This window comes from Mustela nigripes, chromosome 2 (assembly GCF_022355385.1).
Source record: "Mustela nigripes isolate SB6536 chromosome 2, MUSNIG.SB6536, whole genome shotgun sequence".
In the NCBI taxonomy this organism is placed as follows: domain Eukaryota; kingdom Metazoa; phylum Chordata; class Mammalia; order Carnivora; family Mustelidae; genus Mustela; species Mustela nigripes.
In genome coordinates this window covers 215,767,972-215,786,339 of record NC_081558.1, presented here as the reverse complement: position 1 = coordinate 215,786,339, position 18,368 = coordinate 215,767,972, and the positions used below count along the sequence as shown (strand labels likewise).

Below are 18,368 nucleotides of genomic sequence, written 5' to 3'. Positions count from 1 at the left end.
GTGACTGGCACTTGAGCTAATGACAGGGACGAGCCCGACCGTGGGGCTAGAGTACACAGTCCCGTCATGGGGATCCTGGTCCCCCTTTGGGCTCACCCTCCTGACTCGAGTTCAGTCTCGAGTCTCCCCGCGGGCCTGCCCTGCTCTCCGGGTGCCCTGAACTTGACCTTCTCCTGCCACCCTTGAAGACCACCGTGGGCCTAGTCATGGTCTTGGCAGACATCCGATCGCTCAGCGACTCCCACCCCCGCGTCCTGCCTGGAGAGCAAAGGTCTTCGTCACTTGGAGCAGCGTGAGGGGCAGAGCCCATGATGGGGGCCGGATGCACGGCCTGCCCAGCCGTAGCTTGGTCGGAGCATCGTGGCCTTGGGGCGCTCTGACAGCAGCGGGTCGGGCTTCTCCTTCCCACCTCGCTGGACGCCCACTCCCCAGCAAACTCCGATCTGTCCTGACACCGACCCCCAGAGGCAGCGCAGGCCCTGCAGGCTGAGGGCATGGCCCCACACGACCGCCCCCCCCCTTCAGATGCCAGCCCCAAGGCTGGGCCCCCGGTCTTCAGACCCACCGGCGTAACGTCAGGGGGTTCCCGCCCCTCCTCAGGTTTGATAATTTGCTGGGACAACTCAAGGAACTCAGGAAAACAGCTTATTTCCTATTACTGGTTTGTGATACAGGAAACAAGTCAAGAATAGGGGGTGGGGGGGGAGGCCTCGGGTGGGGTGTGGGGGAGGGGCCCTGAGCTACGGGCACCTCCTCGCGTAGACCATCCCAGGAGCTCTGCAAACACTGTTGCTTGCTTGTTTGTTTGTTTGTTTGTTTTTAAAGATTTTATTTATTTGTTTAACAGAGAGAGATCACAAGTAGGCAGAGAGGCAGGCAGAGAGAGAGGGGGAAGCAGGCTCCCTGCTGAGCAGAGAGACCGATGCGGGGCTCCATCCCAGGACCCTGAGACTATGACCTGAGCCGAAGGCAAGAGGCTTAACCCATGGAGCCACCCCAGTGCCCCTGATTGGGGGGGTTTATGGAGCTTTCATGACCCAGGTTGGGTAAATCACTGGCTTTGGTGGTTGAACTCAATCTCCAGCCCCTCTCCCCTCCCTGGAGGCCAGGGGTGGGCCTGAGAGTTCCAACCGCCGCCCACCCCCGACATCATGGCTGGAGTTGGGGGTAACCAGCCGCCATCCTGAAGCATACACAGCCCCCAACCACCAGTCATCTCCTTAGCGCACAGAAAACCCTCTCATCCTTTAGGCGATCGCTGGTGTTAGGAGCTGTGAACCCGGAACTGGGGCCGAAGCCCCACTACTGACCCCAAGCAGGTGTTGTGGGTCGTGGATTTTCCTGTGGGGAGCCCGTGCTTGTCCCGCAGGACATCCTCTCGGGCATAGACTGGATGCCTCCCTGTCACGTGGCCTCCATGTTTGTGGGCACAGCTGGCCCAGGCGGGAGGCAGGACCCGGGAATCCCCAGCGCGACACTGCGCGCGGAAGCCGTCACCTTTACGCTTCTCTCCAGGGGCTCCTCTGCCTTCTGTTCCAGTCGCAACCTGCTCTGAGTGGATTCCTTCCTCCCAGACTGTAATTACCCTCTTACACAAGAGCAACAAGTTTCTACCCACGTTCTCTTTCTGCACGTCCCGGGAGGCTCGCGGCGGAACGTCTGACCCAGAAAAGGCAGGCCTCGGTCTCTGGGTGGCAGTCGGCCCGAGAGCGAGCCCTTGCTCCCTAGGGCGTCCCAGGAGCCCTGTCACGGCATGGCCGTGGGTTCAGAAACTGCACACTTGGCTGCATGGAGATGAGAGGGGCCCAAGGAACGCGTGGGAGCTCACCCCGTCTGAATCCGGTTCGGGGGTTGCGCCGGGACCCCCGCCGAGAAGGCCATGCATTTCCTTTAGGGAGCGCGGTGTGTCTCCTTGGACGCGGCGTTGCTCCGGAAGGCTTGCTGGTGGAAACGGGTCCTGCCTGGCGCCCTGGAGACGGGGAATGGTGTTGGGTTTCTCGGGGCGAGGCCAGGTGTCTTGGGAAAAGCGGTCATTATCTCCGTCTGCAGCTCCTCCGCTAAGTAAAGAGAGGCTTCTCGTGCTGTAACGACCACCCACGGCCACAGTTTTAAACACACGCAATAACCCGCCTGCACGGAGAAGGGCCCGGCTCGGAAGCCAGGGAGACACCGGCTGGATCTGGGCGTGTCTGGGCATTTCCTGCTCCCTCGGAGCCGGAGGCTGGTGTCTGCGCAGCGTGTGTCCCTGCCTGGCGCGGTTGTGGGGAGACCGAGAGCCAGCCCGGGCCTCGGCTCCGGGGCCGTCGGGTGCGAGCAGCCCCGGGCTCTGTCTCTTCTCGTCCGTGTTCACCACACGAGCATCACGCCCAGCGTACTGACAGAAAGACTGAGGCGAACAGAGGCTAAGTCGCTTGGCCGAGAGCTACTCAGCGGCAGAGGCTTGGGTCAGGCCAGTCAGCCTCGGGACACCCACACGCTGGAGCCTGGGACACCTCTGCCAGTGCTGTGACGTCTCTCTCTCACATCCGTGTCCTCCCGTCCCCGGTGCTCCCCACCCCACCCGACCGCGGAGTAGACCGCGGAGAAGAGGGACACGCTCGGGAGGCCTGAACCCACCTTTGCTTCTGGAAGACGACAGCAGCAAACAGAACTTGGATGATGGCGTGAAGTTTCCCCCAGATTCTGGTTCTGCTGTCTGTCGGGGCCGCCCACAGCTCACGTTCTGTATGTGACCGACCAAGGCTGGGACATGCTTGTGTGCTGAAATAGACTCTGAAAGCGGCTGGGGTCTCCCATGTCCCCCCCCCCCCCAAGACCTCAGCTGGCCCCCTTGGTCTGCAAGGGTTGCCTGATTCCAGGTCGCCTGCGTTTGTCTCTTTAGTTGCAGGTTGGGATGCGCGTTTGACATTTTTTTTTCTTTGCGTAACTTGAAATTCCAGGTGTCCCATTAGCCTGGTATTTATTAAAATGCTAACAGGTTGTGAAATTGTTTTGTACCAGGGTCTTTCCAAAGGCAGTGGGCGGTTTCTCATTGGAGGCCCTGCCCTCTGAGACCCAGTGCGGATGCCGCCCCGGGGCAGGAGCGATGCCTGTCTGGGTTGCTGGACTGAATTCCGGGCTGAGTCAGCCGTGGGGTGCAGCCTGACGTTGCCCGCAGAAGACAGGGTAAAGGACCCATGGACAAGCTGGAGTCTCGTTTGTGCATCGGGCTACGAAGCAGCAGCGTTTAGGGGTGGGTGTGACGGAGTGATGGGGACCCCGTGCCGGGAGCACTAACAGGCAGCCTGGAGAGGACCCTGTTCCTCCTGCCTTCAGTTTAAAGGAAATGTCCCGTATGTGTCTTTCCTACATAGGGTTGATGGAAGAGAAGGCCATGTTCACAGATAGACCTTTGAGCCCCAAATGCCGGCAGTTCTCACCTTTCCCAAGGCCACATTCCCCAGTAGCCGGCCCCCTTGGGAGAGCAGCATTACTGGAAACACGTCCTGTGCATTCCAGGTGTCCTGACCAGAGGGGGTTGGGGAGTGTTGCCACGGAGGAATGTCGGAGCCCGGGTGGTCCATGGCGTGTCCCGCAGGACTGTAAAGCAGAGCTTCGACCCAGCATTCTGGGGTTGGGCTGCGCCGCTGTCTTTTTTCTAGTATTTTTCATCTCTCCCAGGGCCAACAGGATTAACTGCATAGATGTTCGGATCGCGCCTAGCCGTGATGCATTTTACCTTTGAAACTGAGTCTTGGAGCATCTAGTGGCTCACTCGGTTAAGCTTTGATTCTTGATTTTGGCTCAGGTCGTGATCTCAGGGTCATGAGATCGAGGCCTGCGTTAGGCTCCGTGGTCATCACGGAGTCTGCTCAAGGTTCTCTCTCTCTCCCACTGCCCCTCCCCCTGCCCACACTCTCTAAACAAACACACAAACACATTTTTTTTTAATTTATTTGACAGAGATCACAAGTAGGCAGAGAGGCAGGCAGAGGGGGGGGGGGAAGCAGGCTCCCCGCTGAGCAGAGAGCCCGATGCGGGGCTCGATCCCAGGACTCCGAGACCACGACCTGAGCCGAAGGCAGAGGCTTCAACCCACTGAGCCACCCAGGCACCCCCAAAATATTTTTTAAATTAATATACAATGTATTATTTGCTTCAGGGGTGCAGGTCTATGAATCATCAGCCACCCGATCTTTTCCCCCAACCCCCCAGCAGCCCCCAGTTTGTTTCCTGAAGTTAAGGGTCTCTTACAGTTTGTCTCCCTCCTGTTTCATTTATTCTTTTCCTACCCCCCCAACACCCCACGTTGCCTCTCCACTTCCTCATATCAGGGAGATCATATGATAGTTGTCTTTCTCCAATTGACTTATTTTGCTCAGCATAATACCCTCTAGTTCTGTCCACGTTGTCGCAAATGGCAAGATTTCATTTCTTTTGATGGCTGCATAGTATTCCATTGTGTATATATACCACAGCTTCTTGATCCACTCATCTGTTGATGGACATCTAGGTTCTTTCCATAGTTTGGCTATTGTGGACATTGCTGCTATAAACATTCGGGTGCATGTGTCCCTTTGGATCACTACATTTGTATCTTTAGGGTAAATACCCAATAGTGCAATTGCTGGGTCATAGGGCAGTTCTATTTTCAACTTTCTGAGGACCCTCCATGCTGTTTTCCAGAGTGGCTGCACCAGCCTGCATTCCCACCAACAGTGCAGGAGGCTCCCCTTTCTCCGCATCCTCACCAGCACCTGTCGTTTCCTGACTTTTAGCCATTCTGACCGGTGTGATGTGGGATCTCACTGTGGTTTTGACAAACAAATAAAATCTTTGAAAACAAGTTGCATCTCTGTTCCTGAGTAGAAAGGATCGTTTGTATCAGCTTGGTGCTGTCTTCAAGAACATTTACAGAGGTCAGTCTAGACAGCAGTGTTGGGAGCACAGATGATACCTTGCCTGTCGTTTCGGAGTTCTTCCCTCGGGCTGTTATAAAGCATGATCACGGGGAGAGAGACTCGGTGACCTCAACCCTTTCGATGCGTTTTCATGGCCGTGTTTCTAGTTCTTTGGGGGACAGAAATAAATAAATTATTTCCAGGTCTCTAGAGGGTTCCAAGAGAAGAAGGAGCTGAGTCAGCCGTCCAAGGAGCTGACTTGCAAAGGAACACGGAAGGAGTGCGGCGAGATTGGAAGACACTCCAGGCCTTTCTCTGGCAAGCAGTAACCAAACTCAGCTCTGCCCAGGACGGAGGCTCGTTCTTTGGCCCCAAGTCTAAACAAAGGGCTGCAGTTTCAAGATCAGACCTACTTGCGAGGGTGTGTGACTGCCGGAGCTTCCATCCTGAAGCCGGAGCGAGCACAGGACCGTGAACCACGGCCCCATCTGTTCTGTCTGCACCGGTTACGATGATGGTGACGTGTGCGTCCCTGTGACCCTCCGTCCCGGCCTTCGGTCTTGATCTGCAGGAGTGGACCAGGGCTGCACCCTGGGGCCCCTCCATCCACGAAACCCGTCCTCGGTAGATGCTCTCCTCTGTGGAGGGGAGGGTGGTGTCTCTGGGATGCACAGTTCAGCTTTCTGTGGGCGCAATTTTGAAATGGTTTATGGGACTGAAGCGTTGTCTGTTCGCTTTGGAAAAAGTCTCTCCAGCGTGAAGCAGGTGGGCTTGTGGCTGGCTCTTTTCACGGGAGCTCCTGATGCTCCCAGATGTTGTCTTCCTGGAGTCCTGCTCTGGGCCCAGAGGTTCACATCTGTCTCGGAGAAGAGCTCAGTCCCACGGCGGATCCTAGGTCCCGTTTCTACCTGACTTCGAAAATCTGGTACCAGTATTGGGAGTCCCTCCGCAGGAAGCCAGAGCACTGAGAGTCGAAAAGCCCTATTTAAACAGCCCTGTATAATGGGGATGCCCTGGGGAGCTACTGTGAAAACCTCAGGAGGGACCCTGAGAAACACCGGTGTGTGTGGGACGGGGTGGGGGGACTCTGGGTCACGAGCAGGATCTGTCCCTGTTGGCCGGGTTTAGGCAGGCGTCGGCCCTGGACATTCTGGTCCCTTGGGAGGCCCGACCGGCTGGAAGGGTCTGCTGTGCATCGCCTCAGGGCCCCCACCTTCTGTGGCTCCAAGTGGGGTCCTCTCGGTGGTGGCAAAAGCTTGTCCCTCGTTCACCGGGGCCGAGAGAATTTAATCCCCCTTGTGGATAACACCTTAATGCAGCTAAAAGAAGATTACTTATTTTTAAAGCCTTTCCATTTTGTTCTTGTCCATTTGACAAATGAAGCATTATTATTCCCAGGGTGGCAGGGCCAGCGGCCGGCCAGGACGAGGCTCGGTACCGTCATTGTCCCTTAACGGGCTCCAAGCCACAGCGCCAGCCGCGTTTCGCTGGGCCGAGCTGCAACGCTGGAGCAGCACAGCTGTTGGGGCCGACTCTTCCCGCTGAGTGCTGCGGGGAGACCGGGGAATGGTCTGTCTGCGTGGCTGGTTCCGCGGAGGGGGTCGGGACCCCAGGGAAGACCCTGGGAAGACCCTCCAGCGGCTCTCGGTGACAGGACACTGGGACCCATAAATGCTCCGTCTTCAGTGCTCCACTGCCGTGCTTGATGGGACCTGAATGGGGGCTGCAGCCATCGGAGTCTTGCATCCTAGAAGTTTTAAAGCCTTTAACTATAAACCCTTGTTTATTTGTGCTTAATCACGGGCTCAGGCCGCTCCGTATCCGGGGATGGGGTCGGGGGAAGCTTTGTGTGGAACCCGACGCAATGGAAACCACCTCCTTCTTGCTTGAGAGCACGGACGGAGCCCTGGGATTTTATACATACTGTGAAAATTCGAATCAACTTGTAGAGACAGAAGGTTCCAGAGACCTAACAGGAACCCAGCAGTCACCCCTCCGGTGTTTTCCCAGAGCGGTGCGAGGCCCAGGCCATCGAAATGGGGACAGTGAACGCTCTCCGTGTCATGTCTCTTGTGTTTGTAACTCATCTGGCACGAAAATGCGTTCCTCCAAGGAGGGCTGTTTATAGAGCATTTATTTTTAAATGAATAGACGACATTTCTTGTACAAACATTTTTTTGTTCCAACCTTTTGTGAACTCGGGAGAGGCGGTAACACGATGAAGATATGTAAACTCACGCACGGAGCTCGAGCTTCTGCACGACCTTCTGCACGACCTTGCCGGGCCAGGGGACACGAGTGTGGGGCGGTTTCTGCCAGGGCCGAGAGCAGGCGAGGCTCTCCCTTCTCAGTCTGTGCCATCGAGAGCCTTCGACGGGCTGGGGGGGGGGGGACACTGGGGACGGACGCAGGGGGCATGCAGAGAGGGCCCAGCATCCGTCTCCTCGGGAGGGGCAGAGGGGCCGGGCGTGGGGAGGCTCTGAAGGGGCCGTTGCCGGTGGGAAGGAAGGAGCTCGCTGGGGATGAGAAAGAAGAGGGAGGCAGATGTCCTAGCCTGAACTTGGGGAAACAGCAGGCCGGATAAAGGAACTATTTGGATAATCTTTCCACTTGGTATTTTATTTTAGATTCTGATAAATCCACCAGAGAATTAAAGAATTCTCTTTTCCCTCCCAAGTGACAGCCGGCAGCGTTCCCTTGGGAAGGTGGGGGTCCCTCCTGCCTTCTGCTCCTCCCTCCTGATGACTTGGCCCCGGCCCGGCACGCTGGCCACCTGCCGGGCATCCCCCCACCCCGCGCCCCTCCCAGCCAGTGCGCACCTGGCACCTGGCTCCCCATCGTCTCGGGGACCCGCTCCTCGCCTGCTGCGAGGGCAGGGGTGACCCGCAGTCTAGAAGGTCCTCTCCTCTAGAGGGGTCCCGGGGCAGAAACTTGATATTTCTGTTTGGTAACTGCTTTCTCAGAAACGCCTTGTGATTTTTATCGGGAATGTGGCCTGGTTTATTCCTGGTGTGATTACTTCTCTTTGTCTTATAGGTCCTTAAGCCGACTCACTTTATGATGCTGTTTTTGTTAAGGCTGTAGTATTTCCTCAGTGTTTAATATTTTATATGGTCTTTGAATTATCCCCACATCTTTGGAAACCACAATAGCTTGAAAATTATCTAAATAGAAACAATTTATGGTGTTCCAAGTATATTTTTAAGTTTTTTGCTTACAACATGTATCACTTGTTTTCTTTCTAAGCCTCGTTTTTAGAGAGAGGAGACGGCTAATGGCTTTACAGCATATGAATGTGGAAATGTCTGGGGAATTTTAAGTCTGTTGGTGGGGAGAAACGGAACACACTATCCAGGAGAAACTTTTTATGTGGAAAGCCTATAACGACTAGATTCGGGCAACACAGAGTGTAGCTCTTGAGTGATGCGTTGGGAAGAAAAGATCTGGAATGTCGATTCTGGTTTTCAGACGATTCCATAACAGAAAAGGTGCGGAGGTGGGAACTTGGCGGGTTTGGAACGCTGACGTCTCGTCCTTGCTAACTTTTCACATCCCGAGTATTTTATTCCTTGAAATCGAGGGGTGTTTGGCGCAAATTCTCCTTTCTGTCCTGTCTCGTGCCTCCTCCAGGTCGTGTCTTGTCACGTGGTGGGCGAGGCCATTCAGTTCCTGGTCCGCGCGGGGTCCCCGTCCCCCGAAGACACGGGGCCCCCGCTGTACTGTGCACGGCTCTCTCCGTTTCATGTGCAGGTGAGTCCGGGGAGGTCGAGCGGGTCCCGGGGAGACCGCAAACCTCATCAACACACAGGGTAAGGCCGGTGTGATCGCGGGGCCTCGTCTGGCTCGTAGGTTTCGGACTGTAAGCTTCTACCTTGTATGGGTAGAAATAAAGCGTGGGTTGTGGATGCGCACGGACCGTACGCACGCACGCACACCCGTGTACGCACACCCCACATCCGTGTTACACACAGGTGTGTGTGGGCGGAGCTCATGAATTCCGTCTACCACTGTCGGGAGAGAGGCTGCGTTTCGAGGCGTTTAAACAGAGCAGGGGTGTTGCCGACGGGGGGAGTGAAGGTGAGAGACATCCCAGATGAGGACAGTGGTTCTGTCCCGGGACCCGGCGCCAGACCCCAGCTGTTCTGGGCACCTGGGGCACCAGCCTAGGGGCTGGCCTGGGAGTTCCTCCCTTTTTTAGTTTTTGGAAAAGTCCAGCTTTAAAAGACCTCTTACTCGTCGGTGTAAGTTTGAAAGACGAGTAGGGCGCTCATTTTTCTCATCACCCACGGATTATCCTCATCGTGGCTCGGTACAGGCACGGCTCATTTCATTCGACTTCGAAGATGCTGCACTGTCCACCCCGGAAGGCTCGTGGGAGCCAGCGTGGGGGACGCCTGTCGGCGTGTTCTCGGCAGCCTTCGCTTGCTGGGTGTCTCTGTCACATGCACGTGGTTCTGTCGTATGTCATGCTTTTCCCTTACAACGTTTGTCCCGGTGATCTGTGGTCAAACGCTCACACGGTGGTCACCATTTTTCAGCAATAATGTATGTTTTTTTAGATGTGATGCTTTTGCACACTTAATAGACTACAGGTTGGTATAAATATAGCTTTAAAAAACCACGTATTTATTTTAGAGAGAAAGCATGCGGGAGCGGGAGCGCGGGGGCAGGCACAGAAGGAGGGGGAGGGGCAGACGCCCCGCTGAGCATGGAGCCCGACGCGGGGCTCGATTCCTCGACCCTGAGACCACGACCTGAGCCGAGATCAAGAGTCGGACGCTCAGTGCACTGAGCCGGGCTGGTGCCCGAACATGACCTTTCTGCGGACTGGGAAGCCAGGACGCTCCCTTGGGTAGCTTTGTGATGCTACTTGCTTCATCGTGGTTTCTGGAAGCCGATTCACTGCCTCTCCGAGGGGTGCTCGTCTGTGTGCTACGTCATGTTAGGGACGATCTCCGTAGTCATTACACAGAGACACGGCTAATCATCGTAAGAGGCTACGAGGGGAATTCCTGGGCGCTGAACCGCCCGGCAGCTGTGTCCCTCCCATGAGGCAGGGTCCACAAGGTTCCATTCGGCTGTGAATTTCTGGGTCCTGTTTTAGGGGTTACCGCGGCTTCGGCCCCGTGTCTCCCTTTCCTCTGTGCCCGAGCTTGGCTGCTTGTTTGGGGCATGAGCCCAGTCTCATGGCCCCTTGACCACAGGGGAGGAGGACATCCCGGGTGCTTTTCTTACACAGGCCTGGTTATGAAGAGCCGGGACCAGCAAGGTTTTCTGGCCACCTATGTGGCTTTTCTCCATGAGCCAGCCCTTCGGAACCCCTCACTGACCCTCCCCTCCTGAGACTCGAGGAGGGCGTCACTTCGCGCACCCGTGAGATGCGCGTACCCTCCCGCTCCCCCGAACATTCTGGACGGCGTAATTGCAAAATAATTGCAGAGTCTGGGACACGCGTTGCCGACACGCGATGGCTGTTTCAGGACAGAGTGAGTCCAGCGAGACCCGTAAGCCTCCACGGAGGACGCGGAGTTTCCCAGATGCTGTTTTTGTGCCGTTTCATGCAGCTCCGAGACAAGTAACGTGATCGCATCTTTGATCTCCCAACACAGCTGAAAACCGCTCTGCGGATTCCCTCTCAAAGGCAGGCAGCTGCCGGAGGGGACTCCAAGCCCCAGGCAGGAGACACTCCTGTCGCTCTGTTGTCCTTCACATAAAAGGTGCAGAAGGCCCCGCCCCTCCCAACGTCTGTCTCGCTTGTCTGCTGCCCCCAGGACCTGCCTGGGCTGGTGTACCTTCTTGGGAACCAGCCAGGGTTCTAGGGCCAGGGAGGGCCTCGGTGCTAGCCTGAGCTGACGGCCCCGAGGAGGGGAGGAGGAGCTAGTACCATGGAAAGCCTCTCTCTCCTCCTCTGCTGAGGGTGGGGAGGGGACCGAGGGGAAGAGCTGGGGTCTGTGCTCAGGAGTCTCTGGTTGAGGAAGGAAGGGAGGGGTACTCGTTTGCTGCGGCTGCTGAAACAGAGCATGCAAACTTAGCTTAAAACCTAGATGAGGGGGCGCCTGGGGGACGCAGTCGGTTGAGCGTCCGACTCGCGGTTCCGGCTCAGCTCGTGATCTCAGGCTCATGAGGTCGAGACCCGTGTTGGGCTCCACCTTCAGCACAGACTCTGCTTGGGATTCTCTCTCTCTCTCTTTCTCTGCCCCCACCCCCCCGGGCATGCTCTCTCTCTTCTCTAAAAAAATAGATAAATAAATCTTTTTTTAAAGAAAACCCAGCATAAATGGAGCCACTCTGGAGGCCCGATGTCCAGCACAGGCTCACATCGGCGGGCCGCCTTGCAGTCTCGAAGCTCTGGGAGGCTCTGCTTCCTTGCTCGTTGGGCTGTCGGCGGGGTTCTGTTCCCTGGGACCGCAGGGCTGAGGGCCTGTGCTCTCGCGGGCCGGCCGCCGAGGGCTGTTGGCAGCTTCTAGCCGCCGCCTCGTTCCGGAAGCTCCTGGCATCCTCCCTCTGTCTTCGGGCCCCTCGCTGGCTGCTGGCCTGTCTTCCTCTTCTCTCGGGGCTCGCTGGGTTGACCCAGCATTATCTCCTGGTCCACTGGTCCTTTCTGCAAAGTCTCCTTTGCTGTACCTGGTCCTGTTATCACCAGTTCCGAGAATCTGGGTGTGGCGGGGGGCGTGACGCTGCCTCTGTGCGTGGGTCCCATCCAGCGGGTTGTTGCAAGAGCCGAGAGTCCACTGGCGGCCGTGCGTCGGCCCAGGCAGGAGAGGACAAGGCCCCCCGTGCTGGGGCACAACCCTCGGGGCCTGTGGGAGCGAGGGCTTGGGCTACGCACCCCCCTCCCCACCTGATCTCCCTCTCCTGCCCGCCTGGGTGTCCGCCCCGGAGAGAATGCAAAGCACAGAGAATTACGCCTGTAATTACAGAATCACGTAACGCAGAGTTTGCATGACATCTGGGCTGCAGCGGCCAACGCTGAGAACCTCCGAGTGGTGGGCTGAGGCCGCGGAAGGTGCCTGCGGGGCGGGGGTGGGGTGAAGGGGAGCCCCAGGGAGGTTAGAGCTTTCCTGACCGCTGTGAAAGGCAAGGGGAGGCCGAGCAGACGTCTCGGAAAATAAGCGAGCCCCCACGCGTGCAGACACGCGCGGCCGCGTGAGGTTTCGCCGGCCGCGTGGCTCTCGCGTAACCCTGTGTTTCGGCAGCTGGAGCTCCACATGAGAGAGAAGACGGAGGACATCCCGATCCGGTGGTCCTACGTCAGCACTCCGGACGCGGCCGTTACGGTGCAGCCCAGGGCAGTGGCGGAGGTCAGTCTGGGCGTTTTTATCACACCCCCGCCCCCTCTGTTGGTGTACGTGAGAACGCATGTGCGTGGTGACCCCCGGATCTGGGGGACAGAGGCTCAGCCCGGCGCCCCTCCGATGCTGGTGGACCCCTTTTCCTGGATCGTGGGGCTGCGCTGACGGGGCGGGGTGGGGGGAGACGGCTTTGCTGGATCTAACCCCGGCCCTCAACCCTGCCACACCTGCCATTGTCTGGGGACTTTAGAAGATTCTGGGCCTGCCCCCCGCCCCCCACTCCACCAAACCCCAGAATTGTTTCTAGCACTGCTGTGCAGCGCAGGCTGAGAACCAGGGACGTCCGTCGCCACAGCGTTCCTCAGCTGTCATGACTGACATCAGACCCTTTCTGCTTCCCCGAGGCACTCCCGGGGCAGCTCAGGTTGTGGCTGTGGGCTGGTTCCTGGGGGCAGGCGTGTCTCTCCCCGGACCTAAAATTCAGTGCATGTAGAATCAGAAGGCGATCTCTCTGCTTCCCACGGTCTTAGGTATTGGAAGAAATGAGTTTGGAAGCAGGGAGTGGGCGTACGAAGTCCCCCCGGGGTCACTTTCAGGGGCTGGAAAGATCACACGAGATCACGTAGGCCAGAGGCCCGCGGGACTGCCGGCTCCCTTGCAGGGTGGGGTTGTGACCGTGGTTGTCCGCCGTCTTGGCTCTGTTTCAGACTCTCATCCAACCACAGCGAGATCCCCAGCAGCTAAGTATGGGACTGTAATCCTCTGTCCATCCATACTGTCACTTTCCGTGCCGTGACAAAGTGCACGCACTTTGTTCTTGGACTGGAACTCCCCTAACCGGCACACATCACAACTGTCGCTTTGCCCGGCCACTGGGTCCCACCGGGGCTCGGACTGTCCTGTCCGTCCTGCCTTCCCTTCCCTCCCACGTCTGCATCTCGCGGTCCCCAAGGCACCGTGGTCAGGCCGGCCGAGTGCATGGAACCTTCCATGGCCGACTGTCCCGGCACCGTGGTCAGGCCTGCCGAGTGCATGGAACCTTCCGTGGCCGACTGTCCCGGCACCGTGGCCAGCGTGCATCTGCCTTTGGGTTGGGCTGTGCCCCGCCGAGGCAGGCAGACCCCTGCGTGTAGGATTCCTTGAGTTCATTCTTCCTCTGTGTGCTTGGGGGACCCTGGAGTGCCCCGGTACCTGCCCGCACTCATGCTCAGGTTTTGTCCCCCCCGTCTTTGTACATTTACACGTATTGTTTGAAAATGTGAACTATTCACACGGTTCAGACGTCAAAATTGCGGGAAACCTTCGACTCAGACGTGCAGGCTCTACCCTGTCCCTCCCGCCCCATCCGCCCCTGCACACGGTAACTCGGTAACTTGGTCATTCATTAGCTAGTGTTTCTCTGTTCCCGGGTTTTTTGCAAAAATGAATGTATCCCCCCCCCCCCCCCCCCCGCCCCCATCTCACCCAAACTGTGGCCTGTTGTGCCGCTGTTTGCAGCTTACCCTCCCCACCCCGTGTCCCGTGGGCTTCTTCAACTGTCACGCGCTCCTCCCGTGAATGAGAAGTGAGGCTCTAAGTGTGGCGCTAAGCCAGCCCCGCCCTCCGGGAGCTGGTCTGGCCCGTGGGCACAGGACCCGAGCCTCCGGCCCCCTGAGGATATAAAGGCCTTGGGGGGCAGGGGTGTGGCCCGAGCCAGCCGCTCAGCTCATCTTATCGCGGGAGGATTTGGGACGTCAGAGCACCCACTGCTTATTGTCACCCTGGGTTTCCTCCTCTGTGAAGGGACGGGAAATCCTGGGGGTTAAAAAAGAGTTGAGTGTGTAAATAAAATGAGGTCTGTCCACGTGAGGGAGTATTTTTCAGCCATTTAAAAAGAAGGAGGCTCTGACACTTTCTGCAACACAAAGGAACCCCAGGAAGGTCCCTGGAGGGAGAGAAGCCCAACTTGGCCTGATCTTGTTGGGAGCTCAGGGTTTAGAGATCTCCCTGGCGGGCAGATCATACAGGGGCCCCGCAGGGACTGTTGGTGGGGAGGGGCGGGGCAGGGAGGGGCAGTCAGGGAAAGGGTGGGGAGAGGGGCCGGAGTGATTGTTGGTGGGTGAGAGAGAGCAGAAGGAGTGACCTCTCGATGGTGGCAGCAGGATAGGGAGCCTGCTGAATCACACTGAAATGCGTATTTTATTTTATTTCACTTTTAAATATACCTTTTGAATAAATATAAATTTATTTTTGATAAATATAATTAAATTAAAATTAATTAAATTAAATAAATATAAATGTATTTTTAATAAATATAAATTTATAAATAAACAATACTTTTTAAATAAACATCTGTCTGAAAGGTTCGACACAGAAGTAGCGACACGTTTGTATATTTCACGAGCTCGATTGTTGTCATTTTGAAAATAAGGAGCAGGAGTTACTTCTTTTTTTTTTTTTTTTTTTTTTTAAGATTTTATGTATTTATTTGACAGAGGGAGATCACAAGCAGGCAGAGAGGCAGGTGGGTGGGCGGGGAGAAGCAGGCTCCCCACTGAGCAGAGAGCCGATGCGGGGCTCGATCCCAGGACGCTGGGATCATGACCTGAGCTGAAGGCAGCGGCTTTAACCCACTGAGCCACCCAGGCGCCCCTACTTCTGAGGTCAGTAAGGAGGACCCCGTCTCCCAGAGGAGAATGAGCAGGTCACCTGCGGGGATCTGACCTCCCAGAGCCCCGAACCCCCCGTCCCCCGCCCCGCGTGCTTGGTTCCTGGGACGCAGCGAGGACGGCCAGCCTCTTCCCCCCCCGTTGCACGGCACACGGTCAGGAGACAATCTGAGGACGTCCCCCTCTATTGGCAGGACCGGGAGACAGAGACCAAGGCCGTATCTGAAACTCTCAAGGACATCTTGAAGCACCTGGTTGGGGCTGCGTCTCCGTCGGTGCTTCTGAGCACGAAGCCCGTGGACGCGAGGGACGTTCAGGTGAGCCGCGGAGGGTGGTGCCTCACGGCCCGCTAGGGCTCCTGGTCCCCGTCCTGCAGGGGAGTCTGCCTGACCAAGGCCCCCCCCCCCCCCCCCCTCCCCGCCGTGGTAGAGAGGGAACGCCTGACTGCTTGCTGGGCGACCACGGCCTTCGGATCGTGACGCGCTGACGCGCTGCAAGTTCCGGGCAGGGGTTCCAGAACCCTGTGGGATGGGAGGCACAGGGGTCCGGGCTGCTCTGGCAGCTCTGGCACGCTCCAACCTTAATTAGCCCTGACCCCATGCCTTTCTGGAGCTGAAACTTGGCTTTCCACTGTCCACTCGGGGCCTGTGGCCTCAGAGCTCGACTTCCCAGGACCGAGGCATCTGGGAAACCTAGTTAGCCATGAGAATGGCTGAGAGCTGCTGTTGCGGCCTGCAGGCTAGCAGGCACGAGCGCCCCGGAGAGCTGGTGTCTCCACTCGAGTCTACAGGCAGGGAAAAAACCGACACCCCAGCATGAAGCCAGTCAGGCTTGAGGAACCCCCCTTTTCAGGAGAGGTCCACCTCTTTTCTAGCAGACCTTCAACTGATTGGGTGAGGCCCACCCACATTAGGGAGAGCGTCGCTTTCACTGGGTCTTTTGATTTAAATGTTAACTTCGCGCGAAAACAGCCTCACGGAAACACCCAGGACTGCATTTGAACAGATACTGTGCATCCCCGTGGCCCTGTCATGTTGACGCATACAATTAACCACCACACAGACAACCAAAATATTTCCTCTCCACCCCCGACACGTGAATGCTCTGACCCCAGTGCTCATGGGCTTGGATCCTAAGGACTTCTGCGGTGACTTCTTGCAGCTCACAGTTGGCAAGGTCGTGGTTCACAGTAGTGGTTTCTAAATGGTGACCTTGAGATGTTGGGAAGCTTGCCCCCCAGAGAAACATCTGAGTCAGATCAGTGCGCAGGGGCCCTTCCTGGAAGGCTCTGTGTGCGTCTCTGAGAAGCCTTTCTAGGAGTCCCAGGCCTTGGTACTTAAGGGACCCCCCACACCCCGCTTTTTTAAAGATTTATTTTTATTTTATTTTGAGAGAGAGAGAAGGCGGGGGGAGAAGGAGAGAATCTGAAGCAGACCCCCACTGCACGCACAGCCCGGCGGGGGCTCGATGCCGCAAGTGCAAGGTCAGGACCTAGGCCAAAACCGAGAGTCACACACTTGACAGACCGGGCCCCCCGGGCACCCTGGGACCCCTCGTAGTGAGCGCTCACCGCCACGAGAGAAGGCAGGAAGCCAGTTTGGGAGACAGTTTACGGTGAGGCCCTCTGGGTTAAAGGAGCCTTTTCTCTGTTGGAAATGCCTGGATGCCCGTCTGAGAACATGATGATGGATGCCTCTGTCACTGCTGTAGTCCGCCACCCGGGTGACACTTAGAGACCCCCACCTGGGGTGCAGACCTGCCAAGCGGCCCTTGCCGTGTGTGTGTGTGTGTGTGTGTGTGTGTGTGTGTGTCCGGGGTCCCGCTCAGAGTTGGTGGGCAGTGGGCCCATCAGCCTGGAGCGGGTGTCCCCCTCTCTCGCCAGCACTTGGCCTGGGGCAGTGGACCCAAGGCGAGCTTTGCTTCCGGGCTGCACTCACAGCCAGGTTCCGGGGAGCCCTCTCTGGCTGAGCGCCCCGCCGCTTCCCATGGGTTATTTGGGTAGAAAAGGCTCCGAGACAGGGGCAGAGGCTATGGTGGGTTGGGACCCTCCCTTCCCCCGAGAACGGAAACCTTGCGCAGCCCACTGCAGGGTCAGCCCCCACCCCCGGTGGATTTTCCCCGAAGATGCTGACAGGGGTCCGGTGGCGCCTCCTCTTCTCCCCGGTCACCCGTCTCGATTTTCTCTCTGCAGAATCTACAGCGCATTTCATCCTCCCCTCAGGAGTCCTGTCCGCCCAAGCCTCCAAGGGCTCACGAGCTCAGATTACTGGTGAAGAACATCCGGGCTTCGCTGCTAAGTGCTCCTGGGGCTTCAGGCAGGTGGCTGGGCTGGGGGAAGGTCCGGGGGGCACGGGAGGGGGGCAGGGGCTGCCCGCCGCAGAAGTGACTCTCCCTCCATACAGCAGCGTGAGGGGTGACGGCGGGTTCTCAGCGGACTCTGGGTCCCCGTGGCGCCCTCCGACTGGGTCTGCCGTGTGATCCCAGCCCGTGAGCCCAGAGCCTCTGAGAACCAGACGAGTACCGTGAGATGGTCCCACGCCAGTCCCGAGCTTGCGTGCAGGAAGAGCGAGGGAAGAAAGGAATTCGGTCATGACCTTGACCTTTTCTTTCATCCGGAAGGCACTCGCCCGACTTTTTTTTTTTTTTTTTTTAAGATTTTATTTCTTTATCATAGAGAGAGAGAGGGGGAGAGAGAGAGCACAGGCAGACAGAATGGCAGGCAGAGGCAGAGGGAGAAGCAGGCTCCCCACTGAGCAGAGAGCCCGATGTGGGACTCGATCCCAGGACGCTGGGATCATGACCTGAGCCGAAGGCAGCTGCTTAACCAACTGAGCCACCCAGGTGTCCCTCGCCCGACTTTTTTAACTATTGAACGTATAAACCCATGCTGGGCACTCCTGACTGATACGCCACGAGCACCTTCTCCTTTCCCAGAAGCCCGGGTTCCTTGTGGGCGCTTTACCAAGCGTCAGGAGGGCTTTGGGCCCATCGAGGACCCTCCGGCAGCAGGAGAGGCTGTTATCGGAGTCAGGACAAGTTGCAGACCCCAGATCGTTCTCTTTGGGCGATCCTGAGTGGCTGCAAGACCCCAGGTGCGCAGCCTCCTGGGGTGGGTCCCATCTTCCTCTGCGATGTGATTTTGCTGAGAACAGGAAGGAATTCTTTATTGTCTGAGAATGCTAAGGGTCACTTAATGTGCACGGAGTCTTCCCGTCCCCAAAGCACGGACTGTCCACGTTTAACAACCGAGACTCCGTGCAGGGCTGGCTGTGGGGGATGGCCTCTGGGGTCCCTGTTCCTCGTAGGCAGGTCTGCGTCTGGGCCTCTGTGTCTCCCGTCGGAGGTGATCTCGAAGATCAGTTAAGACCGTGGGTATGGAATGCTTAACGCCGTGTGATGTCTGGTCCCGTGGTCACTGGTTACACAGTATATTGACAGCTCTTTGCCATGGGACAGGCATGGTCTTGCAGCAGAAAGAATTGTTGACTAGGGAAATGTCCCATTACCCAGATCCAAGATCTCCAGACAGGGCTCTGACTGAGCTGAGC

The 18,368-nt window shown here is 57.2% G+C and overlaps 1 protein-coding gene across 2 annotated transcripts in view; it reads left to right on the top strand.

The window, feature by feature from the left end:
* C2CD2 (C2 calcium dependent domain containing 2) overlaps positions 1-18,368 on the top strand; it is a 51,746-nt gene that overhangs the window by 12,430 nt on the left and 20,948 nt on the right. For both annotated transcript variants that reach the window (XM_059392390.1, XM_059392391.1), the window contains exons 3-6: positions 8,511-8,630; positions 12,077-12,181; positions 15,015-15,137; positions 17,012-17,135. In XM_059392390.1, coding sequence (XP_059248373.1) covers positions 8,511-8,630; positions 12,077-12,181; positions 15,015-15,137; positions 17,012-17,135 — 472 coding nt within the window. The remainder of the gene's footprint in view (positions 1-8,510; positions 8,631-12,076; positions 12,182-15,014; positions 15,138-17,011; positions 17,136-18,368) is intronic.